The following is a 16,903-nucleotide window of genomic DNA, read 5'->3' as shown; positions in this document are numbered from 1 at the left end:
GGATATATAAGTAAATGACTAAAAACGAAGTCATGAACTGAAAATTTTCGTGTCACTGGTTTGCTATTAAAATAAGGATAACGTGTTGAAAATAACCGACATAGCTTAGTTGGTAGAGCAAATGACTGAAAATCTTCACGTAGCTAGTTTACCATTAAAATAAATAAGTCTAATGTGTCGGAAATGGCTGGTATAGTTCAGTTGGTAGAGTAGAGGACTAAAATAAGATAATATGAGTTGTGAGTCTTCACATGCTCCGTTCTTGAATTTTTTTTTCTAATATAAAACGTACCTCTATCATATTAAGTCTAAAAATTGCATGAAATTTACACCGTTGACGAAAAGAAGGGTTAAAGAATAAAATTTATTGGTTTGACGTCCTATACGTCGTGATCTCGAGAACAAAGCAAACTCCAATGAGGATGGGTCTTAAGTTGTGATTTCGACATCGCCTGCTATAGTCGCAGTTTGGAGCTTGAACTCACTAGCATCATGGGTTTTCTCCTCCTCTCGCATTTTTCCTCCTTCAATCAACCTAGTTTGATAGTGCCATCAAAGTCTTCGCCACCCTTTCCATTCTCTACTTTGGTACTCGTATCGTCAGGTTAGGCATAGGGCCAATTAAGGTTGTGAGATTTGATAGTTCAGTTGGATTGTCCCGCACAAAAATTCGTCCTGAGAAAAGGTATGAGATCACGTGGGTAATGCAGATTTTTCTTGAGAGAGGGTGTGAAATCTCGTCTGTAATGTATATCCATCCTGAAAGAGGGTGTGAGATCACACTGGTAATTACGGTAGCTAGCAAGCATAGAGGGTTGCTTCCCCGATCTTAGGTGACTAATGGTCCTATGGGAAATGTTCACCAGCTAACCTCCCATGGTTGATGAGCAGGTTAGCACACATCATATTGTCACCTCTAGAGAGAGTTCTATGCGGTAGCACATCGACCCAGACATTGATTCACACTACATAGGCAAAGTAAGCTACCCAATTTAAAAAACTGAAGAGTAGTTTGTGATTTGTCGCTTGGTAGACCCATAATGCTAGAAAAAAGGTGAACCACCTTCTATACCCAGCGTGGATCCATGAGCAACGAACTGCTCAAAATTTTGAGGCACCCCAAATATTCAAATAGTAGTAAAGACTGACATGAACTTTCTAAAACCCAGAGTAAAGCTCGTGCATACCTACTAGGTTAAAGATGTGATGAGAGTCTACAAACAGATTGTTTACTGAGTATTTTTATACTCACTCTTTTCTTCTTTCTTTTTCAGGTGACCGTGGGCTAACGGTCGAAGTAGAGGAGCGTTCGAGAGCTATGCGATCACAAAAGGGGTCGTTCTAGAGCGTCAATATATTTTTACATTTTGAGTCATTTGTAATTGTATCCCAAACACACTTCTCCAATTGTAATAATTTGAACAACACCATCTTGTAATGAAATTTCATTTTAAATTGAAGTGTGTTGTTGTTTATCTGTCTTCTTTGTCACGGTTTAAGATCTAAAATATCGAAAATGGATCTTGACAACCAACTAGCCAATTTAAGTTGTCTCTTGGTCTCAAAGTACTATGTAAAGTCTTCCTTACTTTCAAGGTAGATACCATATTTAGAATCGAAAAAAATAGAGTTTAATTTAACTTTTGTTAAGAGTTATCTTGTGTTTTAGAAATTGCATGCTAAAGTCATTTAAGTGGTGTTCATCGAACCTCCGTGAGCTGGTTCGAATCACGAGTTTAGAAATAAGTTTTCTTTACTCTCGATCTTGATCATCAAGATAATTCAATTTTATTTAGAATTAAACAAAATTAAATTGTGATAACCCAAAATTAGAAAAAAAAAAAAAAAAAAAGATGAAAGTGGACTCCGTTATAAAATGGGGGTCCCTTGGTCTTCCTTTCATCTCATTGAGCAATTTGAAACGAGTTGGAGAACACATTTTCTGACGGCTCTAGGCCGACGTTTAGGCTGATCCAACATAGGTCTCATATACTTAGACCCGACCCTTTCTTATTAGTTTCAACTCTTCGGAAGCGTTTAAGGTTTGTATGACTACCTTTTAACTAGTTTAAATTAGTTAGTATGACTACCCTTTAGTTAGTTTAAATTATTTTATGCAAAATTAGATTTAGCTAGTTTAAATTATTTTACCTAGAATTAGGTGAGTCAATTATTATAGTAGAATTCTAATTTATGATCGTGAGACTCCTTAGATAGAATTAAATTTCAGAAATTAACGTTAATGTAACGACCCTAGATTTTCTATTTAACCTAAAGTTGCTACTGTCTACATATCATAGGCATTATATGCGGAAATATTTCATTGAGAACTTTATAATAAAACATGACCTTGGTCAGCCGTACACGTCTACTCTAAGACCCTTAAATAAAATGATAAAAATTGAAAATAAAATAAATATCACCTATACTTACCTATAATCTACTAAATTCAAATGGCAAAACTACCTTAAGCATGTGCCACGGTTTCCTAGGTTGCGATGTCATTGTCAGTCGTACAAGGGAGCCTTGCCTTTACCTGAAAAATAAGAGCAGCACATGACTTGAGTATTTTAATAAACGACCCCCTATCTGGGTTAAATGCAAGCACACACAATCATGAGTGGGACCTACCATATCAGTCTACTTTTCTACTAACTTAAAGTAGCTAACATCATCATAACCAATGCTCTTATGCATAATTCAACTTTATATTATATGATGATAAGACTATGATATATGAGGACGTGACTGTATTATATGATAATGCTATCACGACGACGTTATATGATGACGATACGATGATGATGATGTATGATGATGAAATGACTTAATATGATGTTATTACATATTAAAATGATGTGATGTATTAAATACCATGATGTATTATGACAATGATTATTTTAATATACAACCCTAGTTATTGTTAATGATGATGAACGTAGGAAGGTTAATGATGGTTACTTAGAGTAATATGTGAATTGTGTATAGGGTTGTGTCATAGAGATGATGTAAAGATGAAAACTATAGGAACTTCATGCATTTTGTATGTACATATACATCGAGTTACTTCTCCATTTATGATGTTGAGTACAAGCGTGTACACTATGATGATGATGATCATCATCATCATGCCTCGCATGACACTCGGGGGTCTACTGATCTTTGGACATCGGCTACGGACAGCTAGCCCGACTATGATGGATCCAGGGGATGTGAACCGCTTGGGGATCCACGCTCATACGTGTGGGTCGTGTATAGGGAAGTACTACACATTCAATTTTATCTGGACTGAAGGCCACCCCTATGATGATTTTAACAATAGATTCATGTTTGTGTTCTCAAACTCCAATAGTTGAGTCACTTACTAAGTATTTCTTAAAAATACTCAAGTCACGTGATACTTCTATTTCAAGTAAAGGCAAAATACCCTAGGACGGCTAATGACGACATCGCAAGTAAAGACCATGACACCTTAGTACGTATATGGTGTTTTTACTTTTTAATGTTTTATTTATTTTATTCAGTATTTCTTTCCGTTGTTTTAAAAATAGCGGCTTTCTGTCCGTAAAAATCTAGGTCATTACACATTATCTTCATACCCCTATAAATAAAAAAGCATTAGAAAATATTTAGAAACACATCAATTATCTTTTGCTTTAGACTCGGCTTGCCTCTATGCCACATTTCTTGTGACATATCTACTTCTAAAGGTACCTTTTGGCTATCAATATAAAAATCAATGATATACCTGACACGTGAACTTATGCTTAATGAAACAAGTAACTCGTTACCAAATATCTTTATGGTACGCCAATGATATAATGATTATTGATAAATAATTATGTTTCGTTTTTTATTGTCTTATTTACACCTAAACTAAATTTGTTTTATTTAATAATTATTAGTTTTTGAAAATTAAACTTACCCAATTTTTTAAATTAAAAATTAAAAAAAAAAGTTTTTGAAATTATTACGAAAAAAAAAAAATACCATTTGTGGCCGATGACCGGTGTTAATAATGCATTGTGACACTGTTTGATATTTCACAGATTTTAGTTATTAATATAACGTGTATTACTATATATTACAGATAAATAAATTTTTTAAAAACCCAACACAAACTAACCCGAAAATAGAGGGTTGAATTGAGATTGTGAACTCGGTCAGGTCACTCGAGTCACCACGGATCCAAAATTTTGTATTATACTCTCAAGAATTTTTTAGATAAAAAAAACATAAATTCTTGAATCTCCCAAAAAAAAATTAAATTAAATTAAAACCCTGTTTTTAATTGTAATTTCTTATTAATTTTTACATTTTTTTGGCTCCCTCCAAAAAAAAAAAAAAAAAAAAAAAAAAAAAAAAAAATCCTCTGTTTCTCNAAAAAAAAAAAAAAAAAAAAAAAAAAAAAAAAAAAAAAAAAAAAAAAAAAAAAAAAAAAAAAAAAAAAAAATCCTCTGTTTCTCACCGTGATCGAGTTTGCAGATTCCGGCGGGAATTGTTATGCAACAAGAAAAGCTTCTTCAAAGCCTTAACAAACGCCGTCTTCCCCGTCGCCTTCCTCCTCGTCGCCACCGCGCCGGAAGTCTCCGACAGATTCAATTCCGTCATTCGCCGCCGCGTTTTCACAATCTCAATCTCCTCCATTTCCGCCGTTTTCATCAACCTAGATCTCCCACTCCTCGACAACTCCTCGTTGAAATTCTCCCAAAGAACATCCATCTTCTCCGCCGCTACCTCCTCCTCCTCCTCGCCGTCCATCGCCGCATCGCTCGAAAATCTCCTCCTCCTCTGCAACGACGCCGAGAATCTCACCGACGCGAACCCATCGCTCTTCTGATCGTCTCTGAAACTCCGGTTGGAGGCTGTTCGTTGACGGTAAGAAATCGGCGATGCGGCAGGAGAGAGGCGCCAGAGCGGCGGCGAATCGATGCCGCAGCGACTGTAGGGCTCTAAAGCGGTGGGGAAACTGAAGTCGTCTTCAACCGCCATGGATTTGGGATGAAGATTGTGAAATTTGTGATGAGAAATTGGAAGTTTCAGAGAGAGAATTGAGGATTTGGTGGCGGTGATTTGTGTGTGTTTTGGGTTTGGGGAATTTGCAGTTCAACTTCAATGCTATAATTTCTATTTATTTATTTATTTATTTGGACAATTATGGATATATTATTCTATTTTTTTAATTTATTTTATAATTAATAACCAACTGCGGAGTGGATAAACGCCCAAAGCATCTAAGTAGTAAGCCCGCCCCAAAATGATGTTTTCCTATTCCAACTTCTCCAGAGCTTCTGATAGCACAACCGAGACAGCGACGGGTTTTCTGCCCCTGCAAGGATGGAGCGACAGAAGTTTTGAGAATTCAAGAGAAGGTCACGACGAAATGAGCTATTTATCATCACGACATGTGTCAAGTGGAAGTATAGTGATGTATATAGCCAAAACAGGCCGATAGACTTGAACCTTATTTCTACATGACTCGAACAATTCCATTAGGTTGTTTTTACATCATAATTGAACAATATATTTCTTTAAAATTTTATTTTCGGTAAGGTCCAAGATTCAGATTTGATACTTGATGACGTCGACGTTCCTTCTTAAGAGAATTCTCGGGAAGCCACCCAACATTGGATTGACCCAAACACGTTTAAATTTGAAGTTTCTATGATTAGACCACTAAAAAAGAAGGTGCATGGACAGTAACTTTCAATTTTTTAAGCATTTCTTAGTTATCATATCTTCAATATAGCTTTCATTCGCACCTAATCTTAGTTGATTTATGTACCTCTTTTTTATCTGAATGTTATATTAGGTCTATTAAAATATTTTCGATTTATGTAATTTTTTTTTTGTTAGTCATTAAATGAAAGGTAAAAATAATTACTTTTCAAAAATAAAAATAGTATTTCGAAAATATAAATATTAAAATTAGTTAAGTTAGTGGGTTGATTTCGATAAAATTTTCGAACTCAAACAACTTGATAAGAAAAGGAATCACTACAAGGGGAGTAAGATTCGGATTACCTTGTTGATCGAATATCTCAAGGCAAGAACATTGTTTGAGATTCGAATCACTCCACAAGCAAGATTGATCATGTCTAGCTTGAATGATTCTTGTTGATCAAATATCTCAAGGCAAGAACACTTCCTTGAGATTCGAATCACTCCACAAGCAAAATTGATCATGTCGAGCTCGAATGATTCTACATGCAACCTAAACTACATAGAATTGCAAAGAAACTTAGTCATTGGCTAAAGAAGAGCACAAATGCTTTTTTTTACTATATTTTTTAAGTCTCTTGCATATACAACATACATGGCTTTATATAGCCTAAAAATGAAACTATTAAAGGCATTCCAAGAGCTGTAACATTCATATTAATGACTATAATTAACCATTATGTAATTGTAACCTATAGTAAATAAAGTCTTAAAATACATAAATAAAATACAATAACTCTAAATTGTAACCCACCCAAAATTTATAACAATCAAACTTCATTCTTCTTCAATGTGGCATGAATTGAAACATCTTTTGATAATTTTGACAACTTTTTCTTCACATCTTCATTGAAGTATATTGTATGATTGATGTCTTTTGGTTCATATCACTAACTCTTATTAAATACCGAACTCAACCCAACCTAACCACAATTGTTCGGTTTGGTAGGTTAAGGTTATTGAAATTATTTATTCAAAATTTTGTTTTTAATAAAAATAAAAAATCTATTTAATTAATTTCCAAATTTTAATTAAATTTTGAAACTCAATTAGAATATATATTTTGAAAAATTATCATTACAAAAATTATTTTTAAGTGTTAGTTAAAAATAATTAATAAAAAATCATAATTATAAAATTAAATAAAAATATGTATATAGTTATAAAATAAATAATAAATTCGTATTAATTCGATTCAATTGAATTAATCTAATTAATAAAATTTTGATATTTAGTTTAATATAATATAATTTTAGAAGAATTTATAAACTTTCGATTTAGTTGTATTAGGATCGCACAACAACGGGCACACTCGATCTAGATGAACACAAAGAACGAGAATATTGACTAGAAGTTTTGTATGGATAACTTCAGGCATATACAATAAGAGATAATACAGAAATACATTCTCAAGTAGTGGATATATATATAACCAGATATAATCATGTACTATATATTACTATGTGTGAATGTTTGATTAATCCACCACACCTAAATGGTGTGAAAGTTGTCTTATTTATAATCAAATAAATTACAAAGATATGGAAATAGTAATAAATGAAAATAATAAAAAATGGAAAGATACATATGATAATAAGGCAAATATTAGATATTTGCGTTATAATAAAATATCAAATATAATATATATGGTAAACTATAATTTATTACTAAATATCCTTAACACTATGTATCGATATAACTTTTTAATAAGTAGGCTCCATAACCTAACAAGCTCGATCGGACCTAAATAAATTAATAACTCAATTTAATTGGTTCGGGTGATCGGGGTTTGAAATAAACGTAGGTGGAGATGGAAACAATTAAAAAAAAAAAAAAAAAAAAAATTAGGGAGGACGTGGCGCCGGATTGGGTGCAATAATTGGAGGACGTGGCATTGAAATTTAAGGGTGTTGTTTGTTTGTGGAAGGGTTGAGTTTGGAGTTGATGACTTGTCACCCACCGTTTGCCAATGTGGAAACGTCAGTTCTCAATCTCACCTGCCAACTCACTCTTTAAGTTTTTGCATTTATTTTTGCGACGGATCTCTTGTGTCTCACCTCTATTTCTCTCTCTTCCTTTTAATAATATATATATATATATATCTATAGGTCATTAAGCTCGGGATATAATGTCGGGAGAAATTAGGGAGTAAAACCGTTATGATCATTCAAAAAATTCGATCAACTTAATGCAGCTCGTATCAATTTGAGTTATGAACTTATTTGAGTTGGATTTAGTTCAAATAAACGAGAATTTTATGAATTGATTTGATTCATAAATTTTCTTAATTAATTTAAATTTATTTTTAATTTTTATTTAATAAATAATTTGAGGTGCAAATATTGATTAGATGTTTGAAAATAAATAAATAAATAAATGTTTTATGAATTGATATTTTATTTTTATTTTAAAAAAAATTGAATAGACGACCTAACGACTCAACATGTAACGACCCTATTTTTCTAATAGAAATTGGAGCAGAAAGCATTTGTTTAAAATGTTTCATAAACGGTGTTGTAGGCTTAGCATTCAAAATACCTTAAAATAACGTAGTTGCAAATAGTAGAGCGGAACATAAATGTCATCAATTAAATAAAATAAACAAACCCATGAGCTAACCGTGGACTACTAAACAAAAATAAATGCAACTACACTAACACTGATTTCATAACTTTCACTATGATGTCGTCATCCGTAACTAGGTGTCTTAATTTTACCTAAAAATAAGAGTAGCACGTAGATGAAGTATAGAAAGACTCAATAGGTAATTATGGCTTGGCCTTAGGATGTTTTTCAATCCAGACAAGGTTGAATGAGTAGTACTTCCCTACACACGGCCCATGCATGCGCACATGAACCCACTAGGAGAGTTGATATACGTACCCCTAAGGATGGCTCATCGGGGTAGCACTCACTAATGGGTTGCTAGACACCACAGAGGGAAAGAGCTCGCATAGCATCATGACAAACATAAATGTGGTAAGGTACACATTCGTACTAAACATAACGGGTGAAGTATCCCGATGAATATAACACACACAAATGTAGTCATTTTATGATATAAATCAAATCTCCATTCATTTTAACGTAATGAGCCTATGAATTATGCACATGTAATTTCGATCAAATCTTTCATACTTAGAATAGCTTACATTGTATACTGTATGGAGGCTTATGCACCATCGGTTATCAATATCATGAACATGATTCTACAACATGACCTAATAACATTATAGCATAGTTTATAAACTTGACATATAACAGCATAACATAACATGGTATGTATGAGACAATACAACATAGTAGAGCAAGACATAACAATCATAACTATGACACGTGTAGGGGTCATAAAGAAACTAATTTATTTTTAGAATAGTCATTTGCTCGTTACTTGCTTGAGACGTAGACCTTATTGCTTAAACATTACAACTATATTGCTTGCTATAAAAGTGAGCATAAATTAAGCGATAATTGATATATACTACTTGCTAAAGATTTAAAGTACAAATTTCCACAGGTTCGAAAAACGAAAGTGGAGGTTATGATAGGAAAACTTTTGGGTTGGTTGTGTTGGTCACCTAAACAACCTAAATAGAGAGTTAAGTTGGGTTGAATTGACGGTTTTTTTTTTATTATTTTAAAAAAATCATACTTATCTATCATACATGTTACACTAATTAAAATTTCATAAAACATTCATTAATCACAACACATCAGTAACATCGGTTATAACTATCCAACACAATTTCGCGTTAGTTGGGTTGACTTAAAAAAATATTATCTACAAACTGTCCCAAATTTTTTATTTTCCAAAAATTCATGAAATTTTAATCAAAGAATATGGGTTGGATAAAAGTCCCACCTTAGCTAATTCAGAGAATGATCATGAATTTATAATCAAGGAATACTATCTTATGAAAGCTTTCGGGAAATCTCAAAGCAAAGCCATGAAAGCTTATGTTCAAAGTAGACAATATTGTACCATTGTGGAGAGTTCACCTAACCGAGTAGATTATGAGAATTATTGTCAGAGCTTTCCATAAATAGGTCTTTCCAGAACATCCTCCAAAATTATGCTCTCGTTCTTCACAGGACATGGGCAACAGAGCAGACTCAGAAAACAATTTCTTACTTTCTAGTTTCTACCACTTTTCATGGAGATCACATCCGACTCAAATATGTGTGAAAAGAAACATCAAATCATAAGAAAACTAGTGAAAAAGAAGGATAAATTTGGGGTTCAAAAATGCAACTAACACTATAGTGTAAGGTCTTTAGGGTCCTCGATGATTTTCGCCAAGGTTTGCAAGAAAGTAGCAAGATCCGCCCCGTATATTACTCGATGATCCGCTGTTACATTTACCTACCAATTTTCCAGATCCATAAAATAAGGATACAGAGGTCTATCCTGAAAAATGTACATTAAGAATAATCTGAGTTTGTTACCTGCATTTGGTTTTTCTTGCCAATCCGACCATCCTTGGTGCCCACAACCGTGGGGATAGATGCTCCTACTGCCATGATGGCTCCCTGCATAAATTAGTTCATGATATTAGTAACTAGGCTGATAGGAGAGAGGTATATGCTAGAAAGAAGAGTAACAATACTAACAGTTCCAGGTGGCAGAATTGCGTCGAATCGATCCACACCGAACATTCCTAGGTTAGAAAGAGTGAATGTACCTGGGCAACGAAGGCGAAGAATGGAGAAATAAGAGAAGAGAAGATTGAAAGAGCATAAGGATGGCTGATGAACTTGGAAAACAACTAACAAAAAATTAGTCTCGTAAATATGAAATTTTAACCAAGCTACAAGACAAGTACTCTGAACTGTGTAAATACACTTATTAAACGAAAATTTCTCATTGCTTATCCTATGTTTAAAATTTATGATTGATTGGTTTTGTTCAGAATGTTGAGAATGTTGAGAATTATTGGGAATGAGTCCACATTGGTTAATTTAGTGGAAAGATCATGGGTTTATAAACAAGGAATACTATCTCCATTGGTATGAGGCCTTTTGGGGAAGCCGAAAGCAAAGCCATGAGAGCTTATGCTCAAAGTGGACAATATCATACCGTTGTGGAGAGTCGTGATTCCTAACACAAAATACTCAGCTCGAGCTTGGAGATGGTAAAAATATGAGCGTTTGGGAGGACCATTGAGTGAGTTCTTGTTCGTTTGAAGCTTCATGGCCTTCTATTTGTTCATAAGATTTGTAATAATCTCCAGTTGAGAAGGGGTTTGCCAGACGGAGAGCTGGAAGAATGATCTAGCTTAATACATGTGCTCCAAGATTTTTCCCCAATCAACATCAGAGACAAAGTTATCTAGATGCCTAACTCTATCAGGACGTTTCGGTGAAGTCGGCAATCACTATGTCTCACAAGGCCTCAACTTCCAAAACAAGAATCTTTGTAAGATCATTTGGAAAGGCGCTAGTCTAAGAAAACCAAATTCTTTATATGGTCCCTTGCTCAGGGTGGTCTTACTACTTTGGAATTTTGGTAAGATTCAAAGAGGAAATCCGCATATCTCCGTCATATCTCCTCAGGTTCTCCACATGCGCAATGAATCACAAGATAGTTAAACTCGCTCTGTGGTCTTCATTTTCTAAGGAACAGAGACAGAGACATGATCTACTAAATGGGTAAGCCCGTGGTTCAAGTCTCGCCTCAAATCACAGTTATGTGTAGAAAGATAATGAATGTCAAATGGATTCCACATTCATATGCTTTTGCTCTGGGATTGATAGCGGGAAGGCCTAGAGATCATAAAGCACGGATGGGATAAGAATAGAGGCATCCCGTGCTTGGTTAATCGATTGAACTACAAGCGCTTCGGTCAACATGCATGACTAGGTGCTAAAGAGGTGCTAGAGAAATAGAATTTTGGCTAGCCAAAGGTTGTAATCTATCTGCAACTTTTTCAACTAAGGATGGTTGCTCCTGATAGAATAGATGACTGTGGCTGGTGGCTGGTGGCTGAATGTTAAAGCAAGGGTGCTTTGGTCAAATGCTGTAAGGGAAAAAAACAAAGGATCCTATAGAAGAAAGGAACTTCAGAACTTCACAGATAAGTTCGATTCTGTTGTTAATTTCAAACACCATGTACAATCAAAAGCATAAGAGAGACAAGGCCACAATACATATCCAAACTCCAACTATGGAAACGAACACGAATTCAAAAGAATCGTTTTTTAAAAATGGAAAATCATACTTTCATTGGAGGAAAAAATGAAAGAATATATAGGCATACAAAAAACAAAATCCACAAACGGGTCACAGTCATGTAAAAGAAGACTCATATTATAATTACAATAAAGTTGGTCACAAAATCCCAAAGAGAAACATAGAATCGAACAAAGGACCAAGCAACACTCGAGGTTCTCTCCCAACCTCGTTAGATTCTATCATTTCTCTCACCCTAGAGACTCCATAAAATAGCACACACTCCTGCCTACCACAACCCGAGAAGGAGACTGGAGAACAAGATCCTCAGTCGCCTCTCTGTAATCTTGAAATCCGACAAGACAATATTTAAGCACCTCAAAGTGACTAAGAACACAACTGGAAAATTAAACCGCCAAAGAAGATGATACATGTCCTTTGCCGCCCTCTTGCAAGGAATACAACAAAATGACCTGATCGCCAAGGACCCCCTAGCAAAGATCTGGTCCAAGGCATTAACTCTTCCTTACAAAATTGGCCAAACAGAGAACTTAACCTTCTTGAAAATCCTAAGCTTCCTCACAAAGGTAAAAGACTGATCAAACACTGAAAGAAGACTGATCAAACACTGAAAGAAATAATTACTAGAGACCCCTTGGGATGGACAGAAGCTCCAAGAGTGAATGTCACTCTGATCGAGCTAAAGGTGAAAGTCCCCCAACAAAGATAATAAGTCCAGAACATCTGTCATTTCCCATTGGTTAAAAGACTGATCAAACACTGAAAGAAGACTGATCAAACACTGAAAGAAATAATTACTAGAGACCCCTTGGGATGGACAGAAGCTCCAAGAGTGAATGTCACTCTGATCGAGCTAAAGGTGAAAGTCCCCCAACAAAGATAATAAGTCCAGAACATCTGTCATTTCCCATTGGTTAAGGAATGACAGAAATAGAGAGAAAAAGAAATAAAGAAGAGAAAGGCAATATCTCTACTATACCATAAAATCCAGCACCATATTGTGCACTCCACAAGCCACACCACACTTATAACGATAAGAAAGCCTAGCAAATTGAATCTGATTCCTCAGTTATCCTTTTTATATGCAAGGCCATTTGAAATTATACCCTAAAAAATTGTAATTTTTCTCATGGGGCTTGGAGCTAGGAGGGACAACACTCATGATAAGGTGCGCAGGATAAGTTCTACTTCAGCCTAACTAGTGTTGGGTTATTTAGGGAGAGAATAAACACCATGAACTGAACTCATAGAACCACTTTATCCTTGGCCATAGGCAGCGCATTATGTGTAAGGGCACATTCGAAGATTCAAAGCATATATTTGCTAAGGTTTTTCCATTTGCCACCTGAAAACTTTCTTGGGTACAGATAGATATTGGAAAGAACCACTACGACTCATTTCATTACTGTTTCTGAAAAAATAAGGAGAAGAAGGAAAATGTACTCTGATCACTTCGTTCTTCAAATTCATTTTCAACACATCCTTTTTTTCTATCTTGATTCATTCATTTCCTCGAGTTCATCTTGACCATACAGAGTTGAATTTCTTTTCCTTCGACATTATTTTACCAAACTCTAAAGCTTTCTAGGAAATTCTTTCTTCCACTTTTTGGTGTTGGAGTCCTCTCTTCTACTATCATATTTCTTCATGAAAATATAATTCCTTCTCAGAAAAATGAATAAAATAAAATAACTTCCTCCTTAGAGAAATGAATGCAAGTGAAGCACTAACAACTCCATATCGAAACGAGTTTAAAATATGAACAAATAAAAAATACCAGTGTTGTATTCCTGAGGCTGCAGTTGCTTGGCTCTGGCCTTGTCAACTAACTCCTTCCACTTTCTAGACAAAGAATAAATGTCCACCTAAAGCACAAATCAAGTATAAACAATCAAAGATTAATAATTAACATATCATTCGAAAAACAACAGAACAACTTAAGGGGACTAACATAACCTTATCTGCATCCTGAAGCACTGGTGTGATCAAGCCACCATCAATGGCGACAGCAACTGCGATATTGATGCTACTATTATAAGTAAAGCTCTTACCATCCCTACAACTTGAATTTACCACAGGATGTTTAGCCAGTGCAAGAGCTGTAGCCTTCGCAAGCAATGCTGTCATGGTCACTCCCTTTGACTTAATCTAAGAAACATAAATCACTACCAGTTATTAGCAGTGCAGAGGGCAAGTTCTAATTCTATCATCATTCCAAGAATAAAGTTGTTTCAATTGCCTTCAAACTAATAACATGTCCAACATATGTTTGAAAGCCAGTTTCATATAAATAAATCGATTAATTTACCTTTTTATAAAGAGCATCAAGCGCATCTGTTGTAATGGTATACCCCACTCTGAAAGTGGGCACTGCGAGACTCTCAACCATGTTCCTACTCACCGCCCCTTGCATTGTGGTAAACGGCACAGTGGTTCCCAACTCCAGGGATGGGGCGGGCTTCGTGCTGCTGCCCGGAGCCGAAACTGGCTTAGCAGCATCAGATACCAAAACAGCTGCAGAAGCCGCGGCTTCAACATCCTTAGCAACAATTCTCCCCAACGGCCCAGTTCCCACCACCGTCGCCAGCTCCACATTCAACTCCTTAGCCAGCTTCTTAGCATACGGAGACGCTACAATTCTCTTACCCCCTTCAGATGCAGGGTGAGTGGAAGCCACTACCACCGGAGCCGCCTTCGCCACCGCAACCGGCGCCGCCGTCGCAGCACCTACATTCTCAGGAATCTTCTCCGAAGCTGGAGAAGCAGAAGCAGAAGCAGCAGAAGGATTGGTAGCTCTGGACTTAGCCAATGAAATCTCATCCTCAGTCTCAGCCAAAAGCGCAATTGCAGATCCAACAGGCGCAACGCCTCCTTCATCGACCATAATGGCAGCGAGATAGCCATCATAAAAGGTCTCAACGTCCATATCAGCCTTATCAGACTCGACAACGACAACACTCTCACCCTTGGCGAGCTTATCACCCTCAGTCTTGATCCAGGACACAATCTTACCCTCGGTCATGGTGGAGCTGAGAGCAGGCATGAAAATCTCACGGATCTTGGCCTGGACTTGGAGAGACCGCCTTCTGGGGTGAAATGGCGGTCGGAGAAATGTCCCACGGCGGAGAGATGGAGAGGAGACGGCGACGAAGGAGGTGTTGAGAAGATGAGCCATTGAATTGAATCGTGGAACGGAATTTACAGGGAAGAAATGGAGAATGGTTGCTGGTGAGTGAGTTTCTATGAAAGGATTTGTATGAAGAAAGAAGTTCTCGAACTCATCGAAATCGGGCGGAGGTCTCAACGACCTTCCCTCCTCAAAATCAATACCTTTTCTTTTCCTACTTAGTTGGCAAACACGTTTCTTCCTTATAAACCCAGGATTATTTCCTAAATTAGCTGTAACGGGTGGTGGTACTTCCATTATCCAACAACTCGACCAACCTAAATACTGTTCACAACCCAATCCAATACTCTATTTTCACGACGANTTTTCACGACGAGTTAGTTGATATGGGACTTCCATTATCCAACAACTCGACCAACCTAAATACTGTTCACAACCCAACCCAATACTCTGTTTTCACGACGAGTTAGTTGATATGGGACTTCCATTATCCAACAACTCGACCAACCTAAATACTGTTCACAACCCAACCCAATACTCTATTTTCACGACGAGTTAGTTGATATGGGACTTCCATTATCCAACAACTCGACCAACCTAAATACTGTTCACAACCCAACCCAATACTTTGTTTTCACGACGAGTTAGTTGATATGGGACTTCCATTATCCAACAACTCGACCAACCTAAATACTGTTCACAACCCAACCCAATACTTTGTTTTCACGACGAGTTAGTTGATATGGGACTTCCATTATCCAACAACTCGACCAACCTAAATACTGTTCACAACCCAACCCAATACTTTGTTTTCACGACGAGTTAGTTGATATGGGACTTCCATTATCCAACAACTCGACCAACCTAAATACTGTTCACAACCCAACCCAATACTTTGTTTTCACGACGAGTTAGTTGATATGGGACTTCCATTATCCAACAACTCGACCAACCTAAATACTGTTCACAACCCAACCCAATACTTTGTTTTCACGACGAGTTAGTTGATATGGGACTTCCATTATCCAACAACTCGACCAACCTAAATACTGTTCACAACCCAACCCAATACTTTGTTTTCACGACGAGTTAGTTGATATGGGACTTCCATTATCCAACAACTCGACCAACCTAAATACTGTTCACAACCCAACCCAATACTTTGTTTTCACGACGAGTTAGTTGATATGGGACTTCCATTATCCAACAACTCGACCAACCTAAATACTGTTCACAACCCAACCCAATACTTTGTTTTCACGACGAGTTAGTTGATATGGGACTTCCATTATCCAACAACTCGACCAACCTAAATACTGTTCACAACCCAACCCAATACTTTGTTTTCACGACGAGTTAGTTGATATGGGACTTCCATTATCCAACAACTCGAACAACCTAAATACTGTTCACAACCCAACCCAATACTCTATTTTCACGACGAGTTAATTGATATGGGACTTCCATTATCCAACAACTCGACCAACCTAAATACTGTTCACAACCCAACCCAATACTCTATTTTCACGACGAGTTAGTTGATATGGGACTTCCATTATCCAACAACTCGACCAACCTAAATACTGTTCACAACCCAACCCAATACTCTGTTTTCACGACGAGTTAGTTGATATGGGACTTCCATTATCCAACAACTCGACCAACCTAAATACTGTTCACAACCCAACCCAATACTCTGTTTTCACGACGAGTTAGTTGATATGGGACTTCCATTATCCAACAACTCGACCAACCTAAATACTGTTCACAACCCAACCCAATACTTTGTTTTCACGACGAGTTAGTTGATATGGGACTTCCATTATCCAACAACTCGACCAACCTAAATACTGTTCACAACCCAA

At 36.3% G+C, this 16,903-nt stretch overlaps 2 protein-coding genes across 2 annotated transcripts; both read right to left on the bottom strand.

The window, feature by feature from the left end:
- Positions 1 to 4,433: 4,433 nt before the first annotated feature.
- Positions 4,434 to 5,114, bottom strand: LOC111477161. The gene has a single exon (XM_023121175.1). The coding sequence runs from the start codon at positions 4,990 to 4,992 to the stop codon at positions 4,465 to 4,467; it is 528 nt and encodes a 175-aa protein (XP_022976943.1). The 5' UTR covers positions 4,993 to 5,114; the 3' UTR covers positions 4,434 to 4,464.
- A 4,617-nt stretch (positions 5,115 to 9,731) lies between these two features.
- LOC111477148 (dihydrolipoyllysine-residue acetyltransferase component 5 of pyruvate dehydrogenase complex, chloroplastic-like) lies at positions 9,732 to 15,236 on the bottom strand. Its single transcript, XM_023121154.1, has 6 exons — positions 14,220 to 15,236; positions 13,868 to 14,059; positions 13,689 to 13,776; positions 10,333 to 10,403; positions 10,168 to 10,251; positions 9,732 to 10,084 (listed from the first exon to the last, which is right to left on the bottom strand). The coding sequence occupies exons 1-6, from the start codon at positions 15,084 to 15,086 to the stop codon at positions 9,980 to 9,982; spliced, it is 1,407 nt and encodes a 468-aa protein (XP_022976922.1). The 5' UTR covers positions 15,087 to 15,236; the 3' UTR covers positions 9,732 to 9,979.
- Positions 15,237 to 16,903: the final 1,667 nt, after the last annotated feature.

This window comes from Cucurbita maxima, unplaced genomic scaffold (assembly GCF_002738345.1).
Source record: "Cucurbita maxima cultivar Rimu unplaced genomic scaffold, Cmax_1.0 Cma_Scf00003, whole genome shotgun sequence".
Lineage (NCBI taxonomy): Eukaryota > Viridiplantae > Streptophyta > Magnoliopsida > Cucurbitales > Cucurbitaceae > Cucurbita > Cucurbita maxima.
Note: the sequence above shows the minus strand (reverse complement) of the source record. Positions and strands in the feature narration are given on the sequence as shown.

Excerpts from the sequence above, each read along its gene's own strand:
- LOC111477161 (XM_023121175.1), bottom strand. The coding sequence starts at position 4,992 with ATGGCGGTTGAAGACGACTTCAGTTTCCCCACCGCTTTAGAGCCCTAC.
- LOC111477148 (XM_023121154.1), bottom strand. The coding sequence starts at position 15,086 with ATGGCTCATCTTCTCAACACCTCCTTCGTCGCCGTCTCCTCTCCATCT. Across the intron at positions 10,404-13,688 it reads GCCTCAGGAATACAACACTG|GTACATTCACTCTTTCTAAC; the intron begins GTATTTTTTATT and ends TTCGTTGCCCAG. Across the intron at positions 10,252-10,332 it reads CAATTCTGCCACCTGGAACT|GGAGCCATCATGGCAGTAGG; the intron begins GTTAGTATTGTT and ends TAATTTATGCAG.